At 64.8% G+C, this 18,505-nt stretch overlaps 2 protein-coding genes across 9 annotated transcripts in view; one reads left to right on the top strand and one right to left on the bottom strand.

Annotated features, from left to right (window-relative positions):
* Window positions 1–710: 710 nt before the first annotated feature.
* On the bottom strand, window positions 711–6,829 carry IL12RB1 (interleukin 12 receptor subunit beta 1). Its single transcript, XM_063404887.1, has 15 exons — window positions 6,700–6,829; window positions 6,214–6,331; window positions 5,965–6,134; window positions 5,732–5,883; window positions 5,220–5,262; window positions 4,980–5,090; window positions 4,814–4,896; window positions 4,510–4,735; window positions 4,247–4,417; window positions 4,068–4,169; window positions 3,597–3,737; window positions 3,358–3,501; window positions 3,141–3,237; window positions 2,978–3,059; window positions 711–2,877 (listed from the first exon to the last, which is right to left on the bottom strand). The coding sequence occupies exons 1-15, from the start codon at window positions 6,743–6,745 to the stop codon at window positions 2,449–2,451; spliced, it is 2,115 nt and encodes a 704-aa protein (XP_063260957.1). The 5' UTR covers window positions 6,746–6,829; the 3' UTR covers window positions 711–2,448.
* MAST3 (microtubule associated serine/threonine kinase 3) overlaps window positions 6,383–18,505 on the top strand; it is a 32,057-nt gene continuing 19,934 nt past the window's right edge. The window contains exons 1-4 of one of the 8 annotated variants that reach the window (XM_063403210.1): window positions 6,383–6,587; window positions 6,682–7,086; window positions 12,351–12,382; window positions 14,042–14,131. In XM_063403210.1, the coding sequence (XP_063259280.1) occupies window positions 6,501–6,587; window positions 6,682–7,086; window positions 12,351–12,382; window positions 14,042–14,131 (614 nt within the window). In that variant the 5' untranslated portion in view covers window positions 6,383–6,500. Of the gene's footprint in view, window positions 6,588–6,663; window positions 7,087–9,206; window positions 9,387–12,350; window positions 12,383–13,418; window positions 13,595–14,041; window positions 14,132–16,389; window positions 16,610–18,505 lie in introns of those variants that run through there. The other 7 variants (XM_063403209.1, XM_063403211.1, XM_063403213.1 and 4 more) reach the window with 7 other exon arrangements.

The following is an 18,505-nucleotide window of genomic DNA, read 5'->3' as shown; positions in this document are numbered from 1 at the left end:
CAAGTGGAGCCGGGTCAATCCATGTGCACATGTCCCCAGTGCCATTTACTTTTGGGGACACAGCACAGGGCCCCTGTGAGAATAGGGACAATAGGGCAGGGATTTTTTAGGGCAGGGATGCTCCACGCTTGTGCCTGCACATGACATTATCAGCGGTGGTGTGTGGGCAGTGCTGGCACCGCTGCTGTGAGCAGGGGACCCCAGGGAGTGACTTTGGTGCTGATGCATCCTGATGGCACCGGGCTGACCTTTGCCTTCCCTGCTGGGGTGGATTTTGGCTGCTTATCCCAGAGCTGTCCTGGAAGGAGTCCCCCGTTGGTATAATGAGTCCCCTGCTGGGTGTAATGAGTTGTCCTCAGGCTGTGGGTGGCACTGGCTCTTGCCAGGCCTAACCAATGGCCTGTGGCACGTCTGGGTGCTGTGCTGGGGTAGAGGAGCAGGCAAGGTCACATCCTGGCTGCAAAAGCTGGCCTGGCGGCTGTCCTTGGGTCACCAAGCTCAGTGTGCTGCCTGGGGACTCATTTGGAAACCAGCCCTATGAAATTTATACTAATTAGCAAGTCCTGAGCCGCTCGCTAGCACTAATTGGCGAGCCTGGCGTGATTAATTTTCCCCGGCACGTCTGTGGCTCCACATGGCACCGTGGCCAGCCCGGGGCACATGTGGGGCCACTGCTGGGGACAGGGCCACCCCTGAAGGTGACAGAGGGGATGTGAGTGGCACCATGGATGGGATGGATCCCTGGGGAGTGACCCCGTGGGGACACTGAGGAGGTCTGGTGTCCCCTCCTTGCCCAGGGTGTTTTCAGTGCAGCGGCCGGGCCTGGCTGTCCTGCTGTGAACTCGTTCCATGAGCTGGAATGATGAACTGGCACGGGCTGGCCCCGGGCTGGGCGAGTGTTTACTGCTGCCACCCGAGCGTGCCGAGCTGCCAGTGACCCCCAGCGCTTTCCCTCATGGCTGTGACCCCCAAACCCGGCTGTAAACGGGGGCTGGGCTGAGACCCGAGTGTGCCCCCGCACCCATAACCCGATACCTCCTCCATGTGTGCCTGGAGAAGAGAGCCTGGCATCGCCCAAATCCCAACAAAACCCCTCAATCTGATCTCTGTGCTGGGATTCTGCATGGCAGCGTGCCGGATCTTCCCCCCAGGGATCTGCGGGGCTGGAGAGGCGAAGTTGCCGGGCACAGGGGCCTGACACAGACTCCTGACACACATTCCTGACACACGCAGGGAGGGAACGATGCATTTTCGCTGCCGAGGGGTTGGCATCGCCGTGGGGACGTGGGGCTGGTGCCACCTCGTGGCTCCACCAGCAGCTGAGCCGGGCTGGACGCGCGTGCCGGACAGCGGTGGCACTGGTGACACTGGTGACAAGGGTTTGAGTGAGACCCCCAGCCACGGGAGCGGCAGCACCGCAGCCGCGTTGTGCCAGGAGCGCTGGGAATGGCCGTAAATCCAAGGCCAGCCGTCCCTGGCCGAGGTCTGGGTGAAGGTGCCGGTCCCTGGAGCGCTGTCTCCGCCCGCCATCCCCGCGGTTTCCGCCCGCGGGCGCCGCTGCTGCGATCGCGATTTGAGTGAAATGCTTTGCAAAAACCCAGAGGAGGCAAGAGCAGCAGCGAGGAGGGCGAGTGGCAGCGGCTGAGACACCTGGATTTCCCCGTGTTACTAAACTCACGTAGCTTTAAGGTTTTAAACTTTTTTTTTTTTTTAATTTTTTTGCTCGCTCAGCAAGTAAGTACCGCAGCGCCAGGCAGAGAAAACCACAAATTGCTTTTCGTCTCCAGTTCTGTCCCAGATAAGGCCCGAGGTGGCGACGTGGCCCCAGGGGAAGGGGCTTGGGGGGCCCCATGGATCGCCCCTGGCCTGGCTGCATCCTCCACAGCACCGTGGATTGAACCTCGCCTCTAAATCCTTGCTGTAATCTGCTAGGGTCAGGCGAGGAAAAACAGGAAAAACCGTCTCAGCCCTGCTGCTTTGTGCAGTTATTTTAATTTTTTAATGTTTGTGTTTATTTTTTAATCGGTTCTCTTTTTTCCCTTTATTTTTTGTACATTTATTATTATTTTTTTTGCAGGTAGCTGGTGTTTGGTGCTGGGGCTTTTTGCATCCCCACCAGGATGCTGCTTCCAGAGGTAGAAGCTAGCTGGGGTGAAGCTCTGCCTCTCCTCCCAGTCCAGGCATGGAAATATCTTCTGTCCTGGCCGGACTCCGCAGCCACCTTTGCTCGGGTTTTATCGCCAGTGAAAGGTTGAGGCTGTAAATAACATGGCCAAAACCTGTCCCAGTGCAATGCTGCACCCAGAGACATCTTGGAAACCAGAAAACCCCCTGAAAATGCCAGTGCCACCCACGGGCTGGGCACTCAGCCTCACACAGGCACTGCACATCTCACGGGACAGCCCCGAGCCCTTCCTGTCCATCCCTGCTGCTCCAGCCTGGTGATGGCTACGGCACAGGATTCTCCAGCGAGGGATCCCATCCTCCCTCATCCCTGATGATGATGGGTTTGTCGGAGATGAGCAGCTCAATGGGGATCAGCGGCTGCTGCAGCTCCTGCCTTCCCTCCTCTTCCTCCTCCTCCTCCTCCTCCTCTCCGGGTGGGTGCCCGCTGCTGTCAGAGGGTGGAGGTGGCCCCGGGCTCAGCATCTCCTGCCTGCGGTAGGCGAAGGGCAGCTCGTCCCCACAGCCCTGCGGGGACACCGCCGCCACCGCCGGCTGTCCCAGCGCGGGGCCGGGCTGCGCCACGCCCGGCTGTGGCACCGCAGTCTGGGTGCCCGTGTCAGCCGTCTCCTCGCTGGGATTGGGCTCCGTCAGCAGCAGCTCGACCGGGCTGAACCTCTCCGAGGGCTCCAGGAGGCCTGGCCGGGGCTGGCCCTAAGGGTTGGGTGGGTTTGGAGTGGAACATCCCGTGCCAGGGCTGTGCACGGGGGTTTGGGGCTGTGGGATCCGCCCCCTCCTGCACCTTACGCCTCACCTGGCCCATCTTGCTGTCCGAGAACTGGATGGCTTCGGTGCCCGCGGGCTTGGGAAGGGGTGGGAAGAGGAGGCGGCGAGCTCTGGGGAGGGAGTGGTTGGTGAGGGGGTGGGCAGTGGTGGGGGTGGCCTGAGCGGCTTTGGGGACCAGGGTGCTTTGTCACCTCTTTTTGCTCAGGTGGTAGATGGCAGCTGCCGCGGGGAGACCAAGCGAGATGCTCAGGTACTTCAGGTTTCCTCTCCACGCTGCTCCCTGGGGGCCTGGGGATAGGCATGGCTGGGTGGTGGCATTCCTGCCCCCAACAGGGACACAGGAGACATTTTGGGGAGAGGTCGAGCACCCAGTGGAGAGAGCACCCTATGGGGGGTCTCAGCCATTACCCAGAGCCTTGGTCTGGAAGCGCCACCAAGCACTGCAGGTCCTCTCGCTGTCCTCTGTCACCTCCCAAACACCCACCCTGTAGGCTGTGCCGGCCTGGAGGTTTTGGAGGGTGTAGTTTGATGCCGTGGCATCCGCCTCACTGTCTGTGCAAACAAAACCGAGTGTGGAGCGGTCTGGCAGCTGCCGGGGGGCAGCACCCTCCTCCTCCTGCCCCACGGGGGTCGGGGGTCCCACTCACAGGTCACATTGTCCCCCTCGGCCGCGTGGCAGATGAGGTACTTGGCCAGGGCACCGGGGCAGGTGGCACGGGGGGACGGCTGCCACCGGAGCATGACACCGGCAGCTCCGGTGCTGATGTTGATGGGCACGACCAGAGAATCTGCGTGCAAAAAAACCCAAAAAACACCCGGGGGGATTATCCCAGGAGAACCCCTCCCAGAGTGAGAGCAGGCTCGGACACCCTGTGCTGGCACACCCGTGCTGGCACACCCGTGCTGGCACACCCCGTGCTGGCACACCCCGTGCTGGCACACCCGTGCTGGCACACCCCGTGCTGGCACACCCGTGCTGGCACACCCGTGCTGGCACACCCGTGCTGGCACACCCCGTGCTGGCACACCCGTGCTGGCACACCCGTGCTGGCACACCCCGTGCTGGCACACCCGTGCTGGCACACCCGTGCCGGCACACCCCGTGCTGGCACACGCACCGTTGCGGGAGTAGCGGTGCCACAGCGCGAAGGTGGCCCAGCCCCGCTGCGCGTCCCAGCCGTGCACGGCGAGGCGGTGACAGCCCGGCGCTCCCAGCGCTCCTGGGGAGGGACCGGAGGTGCTGTTAGACCCTCTGACCCCCGGTGGGGGGACAGCGGGGGCTTGGGGTGCTCCTTGCCTCTCTCCACGTGGATGCTGTTGGCGGGGAATTCCTGCTGGGTGCAGGCTCCCGGTTTGGGGGGCTCTGGCAGTGTCTGCTGCTCGAAGCAGAAGGCATCACCAGGGACCGGCGCTTCCCACTGCGCTGTCACGGTGCCTCCAGCCACGCTGATCTGCTTGAAGCTGAGATCTGGGATGAAACGGGGGATGTTTGGGGTAGCTGGAAAAACCAACGCCCTGAGGGCTGCCAGGGGAGCTCAGAATTTCTGGAGGGGCAGGTACCTGTGTGCTGGTCTGCCGGCACACGGAGCTGCTGAGCCGGCCCTGGCCCTGCGGCATTGACTGCCCTCAGCAGGATTTCGTACTCAGCCCCAGAGAGAGTGAGGTTGTGCTCTGTCACCTCCCAGCCCAGCTCCACAGTGTCCTCCTCCTCTGACTCTGCACAGCCACACGCCAGCATGTGGACATCCAGCTTGTAGGTGACATCCCTTTGCTCCTTGAGGACTGGCTGGGGAGGAAAAGGGGGTGGCTCGGGGCATGAAATGGTGTGGGACACCCAGGAGGGCCCCCAGAGATGCCACTGTACCTGCCAGCTGAGCCTCAGCACCCGCTGCCCGTCTGTCCCCAGTTTGCCCAGTTGATGGCTCAGCACTGGGCTCACCAGGATTTCTGCAGGAGGAACAAGCCTGACTGAGCCATCAACATTTTTGGGAGCAGTTGGAATCTCACCAGGCTCCTCTCCTCTTCCTCACCCTCTGGAACAGAGATGTTGCTGCTCCAGTCGCTCCAGTAGCTGCTCCAGTGGGGAGGTTTGTGCCGGAGCTGGACCACGAAGGTGCCGTTGACCCCCAGGGCACAGGTCACTGGGGAGGGGTCCAGGGTCAGCTGGGGGGTGACACCTCCTTTCCCCAATTTTTGGCCATCACAGGGTGCTGGCTGGGGAGCACCCCTGGGAGATGCTTGTCCCCAACAACCCCACAGGATAAACCAACCTGAGTCATCTTCATCTGTCACCATGACAGTCTCACACGTCACCTGCAGAGAGAACCGGGCATGGAGACACCCACCCAGTAAAACCAGTATTTTACTGGGACATCAGTGCTGCCCTGTGATCCCCAAACCTCCCAGGGACTAGGAGAGCCAAACAGTGCAGGGGACATGGTGACCAGGGGCCCTCTCAATCCTGGGACTCTCCTGGCAGCAACTGAGAGGGATGGGGGGTCCCCAGCTGGGAGAGCTTCACTGGGGACAAGCATCCGGATTTGATCCATTGTCGTCATTAGTATAATCTGGGGTTTTGTCTGTGTAATCCCAGAGAATCCTGTTATGGGCAGCAGCAGGATCCCACGGCCAAGGCAGAGCTGATAACGCAGTGAAACAGATGGGGCACAGCTGGGTTTGGGGGGGCACAGTGACATCACTGAGCCCCCACGCTCCCTGGGCTGCTGTGATGCTCCTGACTGTCCTGTCTGTCACTGCCAGCTCCAGCAAGCAGCGTCCTCACCTGTGTCCAGCTGCTGTCTCCCACCCTCCAGAAGCGAGCCTCGTGCTGTGGTGCCTGCTCCAGGCCGTGGCACTGTGGCCGTGGCACCTGCACCCTCAGCTGGCCACCAGTCTTGGAGAAAGGCTTCCCAGTCGGAGGTGGATCCAGTTTGACTGGAAAAATGAGGCAGTTTTGGGTGGTCTGTCAGTTTTTAATGCCGGTGCTGCTGCCAGCCGGGTCCCTGGGGCACTCACCAGCCTTGTCGAGGTGAAGGGTGTGGTTGGGGGTCCTGCGGGCCTGGTCCCCCCAGCGTGCCTCCACCCAGGCCGTGCTGTTCTCTAAGGTGTACACTTGGTAATGCGAGGGGCTGTAGGTGGTCACCGTGCCCACCTCAAAGCGGCGGCACAGGCGGCGCTTCTCAAAGCTGGGGAGGGAGTGGGCACAGGGTGGCACCCGGGACGCCTCCCGTGGGCTCCCCCTCCCCGCCGCGCTGCCCAGCTCACCAGAAGTTCAGGATGTAGGAGGTGTTGCCGGCGGGGCCGAGGGGCGGCCAGGAGCAGTAGAAAGGCTTGTAGGTGTTGCATTTCTTCCAGCAGGAGACGTCCTGGGCTGCCGCGGTGCCTGCGGGACAGGGCAGCGGCTGGAGGCTCCTGCATCCCAGACTCCATCCCGTGCATGGAGGGAGCAGTGGTGTGGCTGTTCCCTGCTTGCCGTGTTGCTCAAACGGGGAATCAGAGCAGCTGCACCAGCGATTGTCACCCCAAGCCCCCCGTGTTCCCCCTCCCCGGTGATGCGGCGCTGGCCGGTGCCGCTCGCCCCTGCTCCTGCCCGCCGCCAGCGGGGATTCACCATCTTCACTCCGTCCCTGTGGTTTTGGGTGAGTATCTCCATCTCTCTTCGGGAGCTCCCCAGGTCTTATCACCCCCGAATCATTCATTGAAAGTCTTCTGAAGTTATCTCTCATCTCCCAGCACCGCAGGAGCACTTACCGCCCTGCGCCAGCGCCGCCAGCGCCGCCAGCAGCCACCCCGGCATGGCCCAGCCGGGCTGTCCCCAGCGGATCCGGGCCTCGCTGCCCTTCCCGGCTTCCCAAAATTCCCTGGCACCCCGCGGGTGCCCCTCTCGGGCGTGGCGGCAGCCCCGGTGCTCAGCGCAGCTTCCCGCGCTTGGGGTTTCCTCTTCTGCCCAGAGTGTGCCGTTCCCAGGCGGGGCAGAGCCCTAGACGTGAGTGCTTGCCCCACTTTGACCAAAAAACAAAAGAGAAAGCAACCCGAATATCCCCGTTTTTTGGCTGCCGGGATGAGGCCAGCCCTGCCCCGCGGCCGCACCGCATGTCCCGGGCGCGCCACGTGCCCCGGCACGGCGAGAAGCGCAAGGTAAGCGAAAGATGAGTCTTGGGGGTTTTGGTTGGGGTTTTTTTTGGGTTTGGTTTGGTTTTTTTTTTGTGCACACAGCATGTTTCTGGTCCTCTGCCCGTAACTGGGTGAATCTCCAGCGGCTGCTCCAAGGGTGGGGTTCTCTGGGTGGTTTTTTTTGGGGGTGGGGGTCTGTTGTGCTTGTCCCCAGAGCCGCTCATTCCCTGCTCGGCGAGAACAAAGCCCCAGTGAGGCAGGAGAGCGCGGTGGCACCAGAGCCGTGTGACGGGGCGGGTGACCCGGGACGGTGGAGCCGGGTGGCACCGAGGGCCGGGCACAGAGTGTCCTTGTTCCCGCAGAAAGCGGCCCCTTGTGCGGCCCCTGCTCGCGGCCGGAGGGCGGCGGTGGCGGGAGTGTCCCCGTGCTGGGACAGCGTGGGCACCGCCAGGCTGGGGGCACAGAGGGTCCCCTGCTCCTCCTGACTTGCCCGTGTGCCCTCCCTGCGTGCCCCCCTGCCTGCCCGGGGTGGGGGTACAAATCAAACCGTGCTGTGCTAAACTGGACCGTGCTGGGCTTTGCTGTGCCACAACAGACAGCAGGACTGGGCTGGACTGGGCTGTGCCGTGCTGAACCAGGCCAGGCCATGCTGTGCCATGCTGTGCCATGCTGTTCCAGACCTGGCTGTGCTGTGCCATGCTGGACTGTCCTGGGTAGTGCCACACGCTCTGTGATGCGCTGTGGCAACCAGGACAGACCTGGGCTGGGCCAACCCCATGCCCTGCTGTGCCAGCCCCAGGCCGTGCCATGCTGGGCTGTGCCATGCCAGGCAGACTGTGCCAGCCCCAGGCCATCATGTGTGTGCCAGAGCTGTTGTGCTGGGCTGTGTCAAGCCAAAAAGACTGTGCCAGGCCTGGGCTGTCCTGTGCTGTGCAGGCCCCATGCTGTGCCATGCCATGCCATGCCATGCCATGCCATGCCATGCCATGCCATGCCATGCCATGCCATGCCATGCCATGCCATGCCATGCCATGCCATGCCATGCCATGCCATGCCATGCCATGACGTGGCAGACTCTGCAGTGCCAGGATGTGCTGAGCCAGGCAGACTGTGCCAGCTTTTGCCAACACCATGGTGTGCTATACTGTGCCATGCCATGCCAGACTGTGCCATTCTGGGCTGTACTGAGCCAGACAGACTATGCCAAACCCAGAATGTACCATGCTCTGTCAGCCCCATACCCTGCCATGCTGTGCCAGCCCTGTGTTGTTGCCAGCCCCATGCCATTTCAGCCCCGTGCCATGTCAGCCTCATGCCTTCCTGTCTGATATGCTGTCTCATCTCAGCCCTGGGCAATGTGAGTCTCATGCCATGCTGTGCCATCCCCAGGCCATGCCAGCCCCATGCTGTGCTGTGCCACCTCATGTTATGTTAGGCAGGCCCCATGCCATGCTAGCCCCATGCTGTGTTGTGCTAGCCCCATGTTGTGCCAGTGCCATGCCATGCCATGCCATGCCATGCCATGCCATGCCATGCCATGCCATGCCATGCCATGCCATGCCATGCCAGTTCTGTGCTGTGCCAGCCCCATGCTGTGCTATGCTGTTCTAGCACTGTGACGTGTGGGTCCCATGCCATGCTATGCCAGGCCTGTGCTGTGCCAGCCCCACACCATGTCAGCCGCGTGCCGTGCTGTGCCAGCCCCATGCCGTGCCAGCTCCATGCAGTGTCGTGCCAGCCATGCCATGCCAGCCCCATGCCGTGCTGTGCCAGCCCCATGCTGTGCCAGCCCCGTGCTGTGCCAGCCCCATGCTGTGCCAGCCCCATGCCGTGCCATCCCTGTGCCGTGCCAGCCCCATGCCGTGCCAGCCCCGTGCTGTGCCAGCCCCATGCCGTGCTGTGCCAGCCCCATGCCGTGCCATCCCCATGCCGTGCCATCCCCATGCTGTGCCATCCCCATGCCGTGCCGTGCCAGCCCCATGCCGTGCCATCCCCATGCCGTGCTATCCCCGTGCTGTGCCAGCCCCATGCCGTGCCGTGCCAGCCCCATGCCGTGCCAGCCCCATGCCGTGCCATCCCCATGCTGTGCCAGCCCCGTGCTGTGCCAGCCCCATTCCGTGCCGTGCCAGCCCCATTCCGTGCTGTGCCAGCCGCGGGCTCGGTGCTGATGCGCGTCCGGTGACGCGGCGGGGCCGCTGGGCGGCGCCCCGGGCGCACCGGCGGGGCGGACCGGGCGCACCGGGCGGAGCGGGCGCAGCGGGAGGCGGCGGCGGCGGCGCGGCGGGATGGACGAGCCCAGCATCCTGCGGCGCCGGGGCCTCCAGGTGAGCACCGGGCACGGGCACCGGCACCGCAGCGCGGTGGGGCGGGGGCGGGAGGGAGCGCGGGGAGCCCGCGCCCGGTGAGCCTGGGCTGGGGGTGCTCGGGGTGCGGGTCCGCAAGGGGTGGGCGCTGCGGGGGAGCGGGGGGCGGGCGCTGTGGGTGAGAGGTGGGTGCTGTGAGTGAGGGGTGGGTTCTCCGGGTGGGAGGTGGGTGTCTGGGGTGAGGGGTGGGTGTTCCGGATGCGGCTCTGCGAGGGGTGGGTGCTGTAAGTTGAGAGGTGGGTGCTCCGGGGGTGGCTGCTCAAAGGGTGGGTGCTGTAGGTGAGCAGTGGGTGCTCTGGGTGCATGGGAAGCGGGTGCTGCGTGTGCCAGGGGTGGGTGCTGTGGGTGAGAGGGGGGTGCTCTGCATGTGCCAGGGGTGGGTGCTGCGAGTGGGAGTTGGGTGCTCGGTGTGAGTGTGCGAGAAGTGGGTGCTGCGTGTGGGAGTGGGGGGCTCTGCGTGGGTGCGTGTGAGAGGTGGGTGCTGTGGGTGAGAGGTGGGTGCTGCGGGGGCCAGGGGTGGGTGCTGTGTGTGAGCACTGTGTGACAGGTGGGACAGGAGCCGGGCACCCACCGGAGAGCCTGGCAGGGTCTGAGCCCCGGCTATGCCAGGGGATGGTGGTGGGGGGTACCCAACAGAGTGGGGGCTCCCGTGGGAGCACCGTGGTCCCTCCAGCCCAGCTCCCGCTGCCGGTTCGTGCCGAACCGCGGTGCCAGCCCCTCTCTGAGCCCCTCTGTTGCCTGGCCTTCCTGCTCCCTCAGGCACAGGGACACCCATCCTCACGCCCACCCTGCACCCGCTCCTGCAGGAGCCCCGGCTCTCACTGCCACGCTCGGAGGGGCGATGACCGGGGACCCCCCGGCTGGCAGAGTGGAGTGCTGAGCCGGATTTTCCGGGTGACCTGACGCCTCCATCCCCATCTGCAGTATCCGGGGGGCCCGGGCGGAGCTGTCGGGGCGGCTGGAGGATGGCACGGCGCTGCCTTCATCCGAGCTGGCAGCTCCGCGGGCAGCTGCGCTCCGCTGCTCAGCCCGGCAGAGAGCCCTGGGCGGGAGCTGCCTCCCCGCGGGTGCGGATGGACAGAGCCGTGGCCCTGAGCTTTGGCTCAGGCCGTGGATGTTGTTCCTGGCAGTCCTGGGAAGGGCAGAGCTGTGGGACCTGGCTGAGTGCCCACATGCCCATGGTAGCAGGGGTGGGAAGGGGCTCCCACCAGCGATTTAATCCCAAACCTCTAAGCAGCAATGCTGTCCCTGATGCTGTCCCAATGCCATCCCCCATTCTGTCCCTGATGCCATCCCTAATGCCATCACTGATGCCACCCTCGGTGCTGTCCCCTGTGCAGTCCCCAATGCTGTCCTCACAGGGATCAGCTGATGGCCAATCCTGGCTCCCACTGGGACTGGGCTGAAGTGCTGGGCAGGTGTGTCAGGCACCCTGTGGGTGCTGGCTCTGTGACACTACCCCACACGGGTCCTCAGGGCCACCAGGGGTGGCTCTGGGTGTCCCTGGGGACACAGAGTGGCTGGAGAGCCCCTGGCAGTGAAGGGTATTGGGTTCTCTCTCTCTTGCACCCATAGGTGGGTGAGCACAGGGACAGTCCTCTGTCCCACTGTTCCATCTGCACCCAGCTGAGCAGTAAAACCCTCAGCGTGACCCTCCTCTGCCTCCTCCCCTGCGCAGAGGCTGGTGGCCAGCGGCACAGCTCCGGGTGTGGGTGGGGATCTGGGCTGGGTGACAGCAGGGCTGGGTGACAGCAGGGCTGGGTGACAGCAGGGCTGGGTGGGGGTGCTGGGGGGCTCCCCCTCCATGTAAGGACCCCGTATCCCCTTGCCCAGCCCGGGCCTGGGGTCAGCCCGTGCTGGCTGCGCAGTGACACCCACGCCCATGACGTGCCCCCTGTCCCTGCACCCACAGACGTGTCCCATGCCACCCCGGGGCAGACGTGCACCCGTGGGCCCCGGGGCTGCCGAGTCCCTGTGCACCCAGGCATGATGTCACCCGTTGCCATGGCAATGCTGCTGCATCACTGCGTTGCAGCGCGCCCCAATCCCGGGATTTCCACAGGGGCTGCGTGGCGTGGGCAGCAGGATGGGGCGTGGGTTCCTCGGGGATTGGGGGGTGCATGGGTGCTGCTGGGGGCCCCCACAGGGGTGGCAGCAGCTCCAGCCCACAGGGAGCTCTGTGCCTGCGCCAAAAGTGGGTCTGGGCTGCTCAGGGGTACGGGGCTGGTGGGCACAGCACCAGGGGAATGAGGGGGCACTAACCAGCACTTTGCAGCTGCCACATGTCCCTGCATCCCGTGGTGTGCCAGGGCACACAGCAGCCTGTCCACACTGTGCCACTCACAGTGTGCTGGCGGAATCTGTGGCACTGTGTGGGTGACAGGTGGCACACAGGTGGGCACCAGAGCAGGGCTGGAGCTGGATGGTGCCCAGCACACCAGGAGGATGGCACCGGCCTGGGTTCCTGTCCCCAGCTGCCCTTTGGCCTGTTGCACCACCTGTGAGCAAACAGCTCTCACAAGAATTATTCCCAGAGGCTGGAAAAATAAATAACATTGGGGCTGCTGGCTGCTCCCCACTCCTGGGGTGGAGGGGACAAGGTGGGGACAGGGTGAAGCCATCATCCGGGCACAAGGGTGCTGCTCCCACTGCACTGCCCTTGTGCCATCGCTCCTGGGCCTGGCTATGAGGCCACCAGCCCTGGGGACACTGGGAAATGTCCTCTTGAGCTGGCCCGGGGTGGGTGATTTGTCACCCTCACCCTGGGCACTGAGTGGGGGCTTGATCCTGCGGTGACAGCCACAGGTGGCAGTGGGGGTGCTGCCAGGTGTGTGGGTGTGGCTGGCAGGAGTGGGGGTCCTGCAGGTGGGCACCCCGACTCCCAGGGCCACACTCTGACCCCACCTCGTGCTTGTCTCGTTGCAGAAGGAGCTGAGCCTGCCGCGCCGAGGAAGAGCGTAAGTCCTCAAGCTGGGCCACCCAGGGCATGGGGTGGGGTGTCACCGGGAGGGTCACACTTGGGGACACAGCACTGGCACTGTGGGTGGCAGCAGGGATGGCTGTTGAATGGCACCAGGCCTTGTCCCCAAATCTGGATCGGCATCATGATGTTCTCTGGCACTGGAGGGACCTGACTGTGCATCTCCTGGGGTGTACTGGGGTGTGCTGGGGTGAACTGGGGCATACTGGGGGGTGCTGTGCTCTGCTGTAGGTGTGTTGGGGTGTTGTAAGCAGAACTGGAGTGCACTGGGGTACACTGGGTTGTGTTGGGGTGTTGTAAGCAGTACTGGAGTGTACTGGGGTACACTGGGCTGTGTTGGGGTGTTGTAAGCAGTACTGGGGTACACTGAGCTGTGTTGGGGTGTTGTAAGCAGTACTGGGGTGTCCTGGGCTGTGTTGGGGTGTTGTAAGCAGAACTGGAGTGCACTGGGGTACACTGGGTTGTGTTGGGGTGTTGTAAGCAGTACTGGAGTGTACTGGGGTACACTGGGCTGTGTTGGGGTGTTGTAAGCAGTACTGGAGTGTACTGGGGTACACTGGGCTGTGTTGGGGTGTTGTAAGCAGTACTGGGGTGTACTGGGGGACACTGGGGCGTGGTAGGAGGCTGCTGCAGAGCTGCCCTGGGTGTTTGTGCTGGAGTGTGCTGGGGATGCACGGCAGGAGCGCTGGGGCCGCGTTAGGGGCGCACTGCAGCCACCGGCACGGCTGGGGATGCGCTGGGGCTGTACCGGGGCCGTACCGGGGCCGTACCGGGGCCGTACCGGGGCTGTACCGGGGCCGTGCTGGGCTAGCGGTGTCTCAGCAACGGCAGCGCCCCGGCACATCCCGGGAGCCGCGCGGATCGGGGCGGCCGCTGGACCGGGCGGGCCGGGTCGGGTGCGCGGGGGCGCGGGGGCTGCCGTGCCGTGCCGTGCCGAGCCGAGCCGAGCCGAGCCGAGCCGAGCCGAGCCGAGCCGAGCCGAGCCGAGCCGAGCCGAGCCGAGCCGAGCCGCGGGGGCGGGCCCGGACCTGGCGGGCCGAGCAGGGAGCTCCGTCGGGGCCGCCGGTGCCGCCCGCCCGCGGGAGCCGCCCAGCGCGGGGGCAGCCGGTGCGGCGGGAGCGGAGCGGGGCGGCGGCGGCGGCATGAAGTCGCGTCGGGACAGGCTGAGGATCCCCTCGCTGACCTTGGAGTGAGTCGGAGCCGGGGCGGGGCGCGCCGGTACCGCCACCGGCACCGCGGGAGGGCGGCAGGACCCCGGGCCATCCCCGTGCCGCTGTTTCCCTGTCCCGGCACACGCTCCATCCCGGTCCGCTCCTATCCCGCTGCATCCCCACCCCCGGGCCGCGGGTCCTGGTCCTTTCTCCTGCAATCACAGCCCCGGACCCTCGCGGTGACAGCCCCCGCGACAGTGCCAGGCCACCCGCTGTCTTTCCGAGCCACAGCCTTAGACACTGCGGTATCCCTGCTGTCCTCTGCGCTCCCCCTCCAGCTCTGCCTCATTTCCCTCGCCTGACCCCCCGTGTCCCCTCGGCTCCGGGCCCCCGGCCCCCTCCAGACCCAGGAGACTGTGCCACCGAGGGGCCACCAGCGCCATCCATCAGGCACTGACAAGGCGCCGGCACGTCTTGCCTTGCAGCTTGTCTCCGAGCAGCCAGAGCCCGACGCTGCTGAGCCCCTGCAGCCCCTGCAGCCCCTGCAGCCCCTTACTAACCCTGCACCCCTGGAGGTAAGACCCCCCAAACCCTCCCTGGGAACCGTGGCCACCTGCTCCAGGGAATGAGGGGGGAGAGGTGGACATGGGGACAGAAAGGTGGGTCCCCTCCACCAGGGATGTCCTGGGGCACCCCGAGAGGGTGCGACTGTCTTTGATGGGACACACAGAGTGATGTGGTTGGGGTCTGTGCCAACCCCTGCCCACCCCAAAACCAGCCTGGCTGTGCTGCTGGCTTTGTTCTGCTACTGACTGCTCCATTTTGGGGAGCCCCAGTGGAAATGTTGTGGCGGCAGCTCAAGCTCAGGCTCTGAGAGCCCCTGTAGTGAGGAGGGACTTTGAGAACAGACCAGGGCAGGGCACTGTGATGGGAGCAGGGTGGGAGTGGGGATGGCGCCTGGGAAACCTCCTTTGTCCCCTTTTCTGCTGTGTCGTGGGTCGAAAGTGAGGAGGGGGATGTGTTCCCCCGTCTCCTCCACACCTCTCCTCCCCACTCTGCCTCCCCACAAAATGCCACGAGCCCCTTGTGGAGCCCTGCCGGTGGAGGTGGTGGCGGGCTCTGCGCTGTGCCGGCTGCGCTCTGCCCTGGGGACAAGGGGCACCCGCCGTGCTGGCACCGGAGGTCACACCCCGCCCTGTGCCCCGTGGCACGGAGCTGCTCCTGCCGGGGAGAGCAGCAGCTGGCGCCGGCAGAGAGGGACCCGGCGGGAGCTCTGCTGCTGCTGCTCAGCAACAGGAGAGCCCTTGGTGGGCAGGAGGGCACCTGTGCCCTGCCCTGCCTGCACAGGGGCCCTGCCTGCACAGGGAGACCCTGCCTGCACACAGAACCCTGCCTGCACAGGGGCCCTGCCTGCACAGGGGCCCTGCCTGCACAGGGGCCCTGCCTGCACAGGGGGCTCTGCCTGCACAGGGGCTCTGCCTGCACAGGGGCCCTGCCTGCACACAGAACCCTGCCTGCACAGGGATCCCTGCCTGCACAGGGGCCCTGCCTGCACAGGGGGCTCTGCCTGCACAGGGAGACCCTGCCTGCACAGGGGCCCTGCCTGCACAGGGGGGCTATGCCTGCACAGGGGCTCTGCCTGCACAGGGGCCCTGCCTGCACAGGGGCCCTGCCTGCACAGGGGGCTCTGCCTGCACAGGGAGACCCTGCCTGCACAGGGGGCTCTGCCTGCACACAGGGCCCTGCCTGCACAGGGAGACCCTGCCTGCACAGGGAGACCCTGCCTGCACAGGGGCCCTGCCTGCACACAGGACCTGCCTGCACAGGGATCCCTGCCTGCGCACAGGGCTCTGCCTGCACAGGGGCTCTGCCTGCACAGGGATCCCTGCCTGCACACAGGGCTCTGCCTGCACACAGGGCCCTGCCTGCACAGGGGGCCCTGCCTGCTGGCCCCCTTTGCTAGCCCTGCCTGGTCACCACTTGCCCCATGTGGGAAAACCAGTGGGGCCTTGTGAATGCTCAGCTGAGGCCTGGAGGAGAGAAGTTTTGGGATGCTCATGGGATGGTGACAAGAACGGGGATGAGGATGGGCACAAGGACAGGCAGTCTGTGCTGGTGTCTCACGGCTGCTGGGCAGGACCTAAGGGGAAAGGTGCTGAACCCCTGCCCAGCCAAGCAGCTCCAGTATTTCTGGCTGTGGTGGGTGGTGATGCCATCCCACAGAGCTCGGGAGGTTCTGGTGGCCCTGGGGTGCCACCACGCAGGAGGATGGGTGTCACTGGGCCTGTGCTGGGATCTCCCCAGCTGAACGGGGAAGCCGGTGTGGGCGGGAGGCTGCAGGGTGCTGCCAGGACGCTGCTGGGTGGGTGCCCTCAGAGGACACATCCCATGGGTGGCAGGGTGCTCCCAGGAAGCCTCAGGCTTCGGGGCTGGCCCCACTGCCTTAGGGGATGATGTTTGTGCCCCTCGAATGCATCAGTAGCAGATGTTGAATCTCTGTGGTAGTCCTGACCCCATTTTGGGGTGCTGCCCCATCTCTGGGCTAACCCTGACCCCATTTTGGGGTGCTGCCCTGTCTCTATGGCAATCCCGATCTCCTCTTGGGGTGCTGCCCCACCTCCAGGCCAACGCTGACCTTGTTTTGGGGTGATGCCCCATCCCTACCGTAACCCCGACCCCGTTCTGTGCCGCTGCCGCCTTTCCGTGGTGACCCCCCCACCCGCACTTCCTCTCCCTTTGGGGGTGATCCCCCCATCTCCATGGAAACCCCGACCCCGTTTCGGGGCGCTGCCCGTTTCCATGGGAACCCCGTCGCCGCCGGGCGGGAAGGGGCGGGCGGCGGCGGGAGGCGGCAGCGGCGGCAGCGGCGGGAGCCCGGCCCCGCTCCCGGCCCCCGGCGCGGCCCTGCGCGGTCCCGGGGGCGCCGCTCGGTGCCGGAGGACGCGACCGGGCCCCGGCGGGGCCGCGATGTCGGACCCGAGCTGCTGGGGAGCCGCCCCGCCCGGTTACCGGGGCCAGCGGGCGGCCGGCGCCCTCCTCCAGCGCTCCAAGAGGTACCGGCGGCCGCCACCGGCACCGGGGGGGCAGCGGCGGGAGGGAACCGGGCGGGAGCGGCTCCGGGATGCGCGGTTTGGGGGGGCTGCACCGGGGGATGCTCCGGGGTGCGTGGTTTGGGGGGGACAGGACACGCCACCGTGCACGGGGGGTGGGCAGCGGTGTGCGTGACTGGCGGGGGGGGGGGTGTGCAGCGGGGGCACACGTGGTGTGTGGGTTTGGGGGTCCTTACACCGCGGGGGATCCCCGGGGTTTGTGTTTTGGGGGTGTCTGGGTGCACCAGAGGATGGAGCAGAGTGTAGGGTCTGGGGGGCACTGTGTGGTTTGGGGTGGTGTCTCAGCACTGGGGAGGCACAATGGGGTGTGTGGTTTGGGGGGTCTCTGTGCATCGTGGGATGCAGCAGCATGCTTGGTTTGGAGGGGCAACAATGCATGGGGGGCTGGGCACCAGACTGTGATATGTGGGGGCTGTGCACCAGGGTGTGTGGTTTTGGGGAGGTCTGAGCACTGGGGGGGGGTCACACGTGGCTGTGTGGGTTTAGAGGGGTTGTGCACCACAGCTGCATCTTTTTGGGGGTGCTGTGCCCTGAGGCAACGCCCTCCAGATCCCGAGTGTGGCAGGGAGGGGTGGGCTGTGCAGCGCTGGGTGGGTTGGTTGGGACCCCGGTGCCATAGGGGATGTGGGGTTTAGGGTTCCAGGGCATTAGGGGATGTTTTGGGGTGCTCTGCACCCATCCTCAGAGTGTGGGGGTTTGTAGGGGGGACATACCCTTGTGACCCCCTGTGCCCAGGTGGGCACTGCTGATGGGATGGATCGCATGTGGCACACAGCCTGAGCCAGGGTGAGGGTCCCCAGGGTGCCTGCAGGGGTGGGAAGGGGACAAGGGGAGCAAAGAACTCCCACCCGCTTTGGCAGCAGGGCTGGGGCAGGGGTGGGGGTGCATAAATGGGGTGCAATGGGGCTGCCCCCGGTCCCCAGCTGCAAGGCCAGGCCTGACCCAGGCAGGCTGGTGGGACACACCCCCGAGGAGGGGGACAGGAGGTGCAGAGCACCCGCTGAGCCCCCCAGGTGTGGCTGCTGGAGGCTGAGACCCCCATGCAGCAGGTTCGGGGTGCTGTAGCTTGCCCAGGCATCAAACCCTCCCCAGGCTTTGTGTAACTGAGGTGTTCAAGCCGTGCGGAGGCAGAGCAGAGACATTCCCATTGTTGCTGTCTCTCAGTGTCAGTGTGAGCTGGCACAAAGCAGCACGGTTGCTTAGCAAAGGTATCCATCCCATCCCAGCCCTCACCTGGGCTCTGGGAACTCCTGCTGCCAGCGCACGAGGACGGGCAAAGAGGGCCCTCAGCAATTAAAAAAAAGGCACTGGATGGGGTTTTCCAATCTGGGGTGGCCAAGCCGGGGGGGCTGTGGGAGAGATGTGTAATTGGAAAGATGATCTAGGCAGTCATCTGTCTCCAGCTGAGCACGATGAGGCTGTAATTCTCATGAAGGGCAGAGGATTTGCTCCTCTTTCATTGGTATTCCTAGAATCCACGGTGAGGACTGGCCTGGCCTATTTCACAGAAAGCATATGATGTTATTGAGTGGGATTAAGAGGTTTGAGGGATCCTAATTTCCCGTGGGGGGATGCAGAGGTGGCCAGCGCAGGGCAGGAGAGGTGGTGGTTTGATGCTGATGGGGTTTTCCTTCTCCGTGGATGCTGCCCGTGGCTGTTCACACCCCAAAGAGCACAGGAAAACAACCCTGCCAACTTAACAGGTACGATTTCACACCCCAAACAGCACAGGAAAACAGCCCAGCAAACCTAACAGGTACGATTTCACACCCCAAACAGCACAGGAAAACAGCCCAGCAAACCTAACAGGTACAATTTCCTACCCACCACCTGCGGCGC

Source organism: Prinia subflava, chromosome 8 (assembly GCF_021018805.1).
Source record: "Prinia subflava isolate CZ2003 ecotype Zambia chromosome 8, Cam_Psub_1.2, whole genome shotgun sequence".
Taxonomy (NCBI): domain Eukaryota; kingdom Metazoa; phylum Chordata; class Aves; order Passeriformes; family Cisticolidae; genus Prinia; species Prinia subflava.
The sequence above is the reverse complement of the archived record's forward strand: the minus strand, read 5'-3'. Positions and strand labels throughout refer to the sequence as shown.

Bases quoted from the DNA above. Each gene is read 5' to 3' on its own strand.
- IL12RB1 (XM_063404887.1), bottom strand. From the start codon at position 6,745: ATGCCGGGGTGGCTGCTGGCGGCGCTGGCGGCGCTGGCGCAGGGCG. The intron at 4,170-4,246 runs GCAAGGAGCACC...GTCCCTCCCCAG, and splicing joins CAGCATCCACGTGGAGAGAG to GAGCGCTGGGAGCGCCGGGC. The intron at 3,238-3,357 runs GTAATGGCTGAG...GCCTATCCCCAG, and splicing joins CTTCCAGACCAAGGCTCTGG to GCCCCCAGGGAGCAGCGTGG.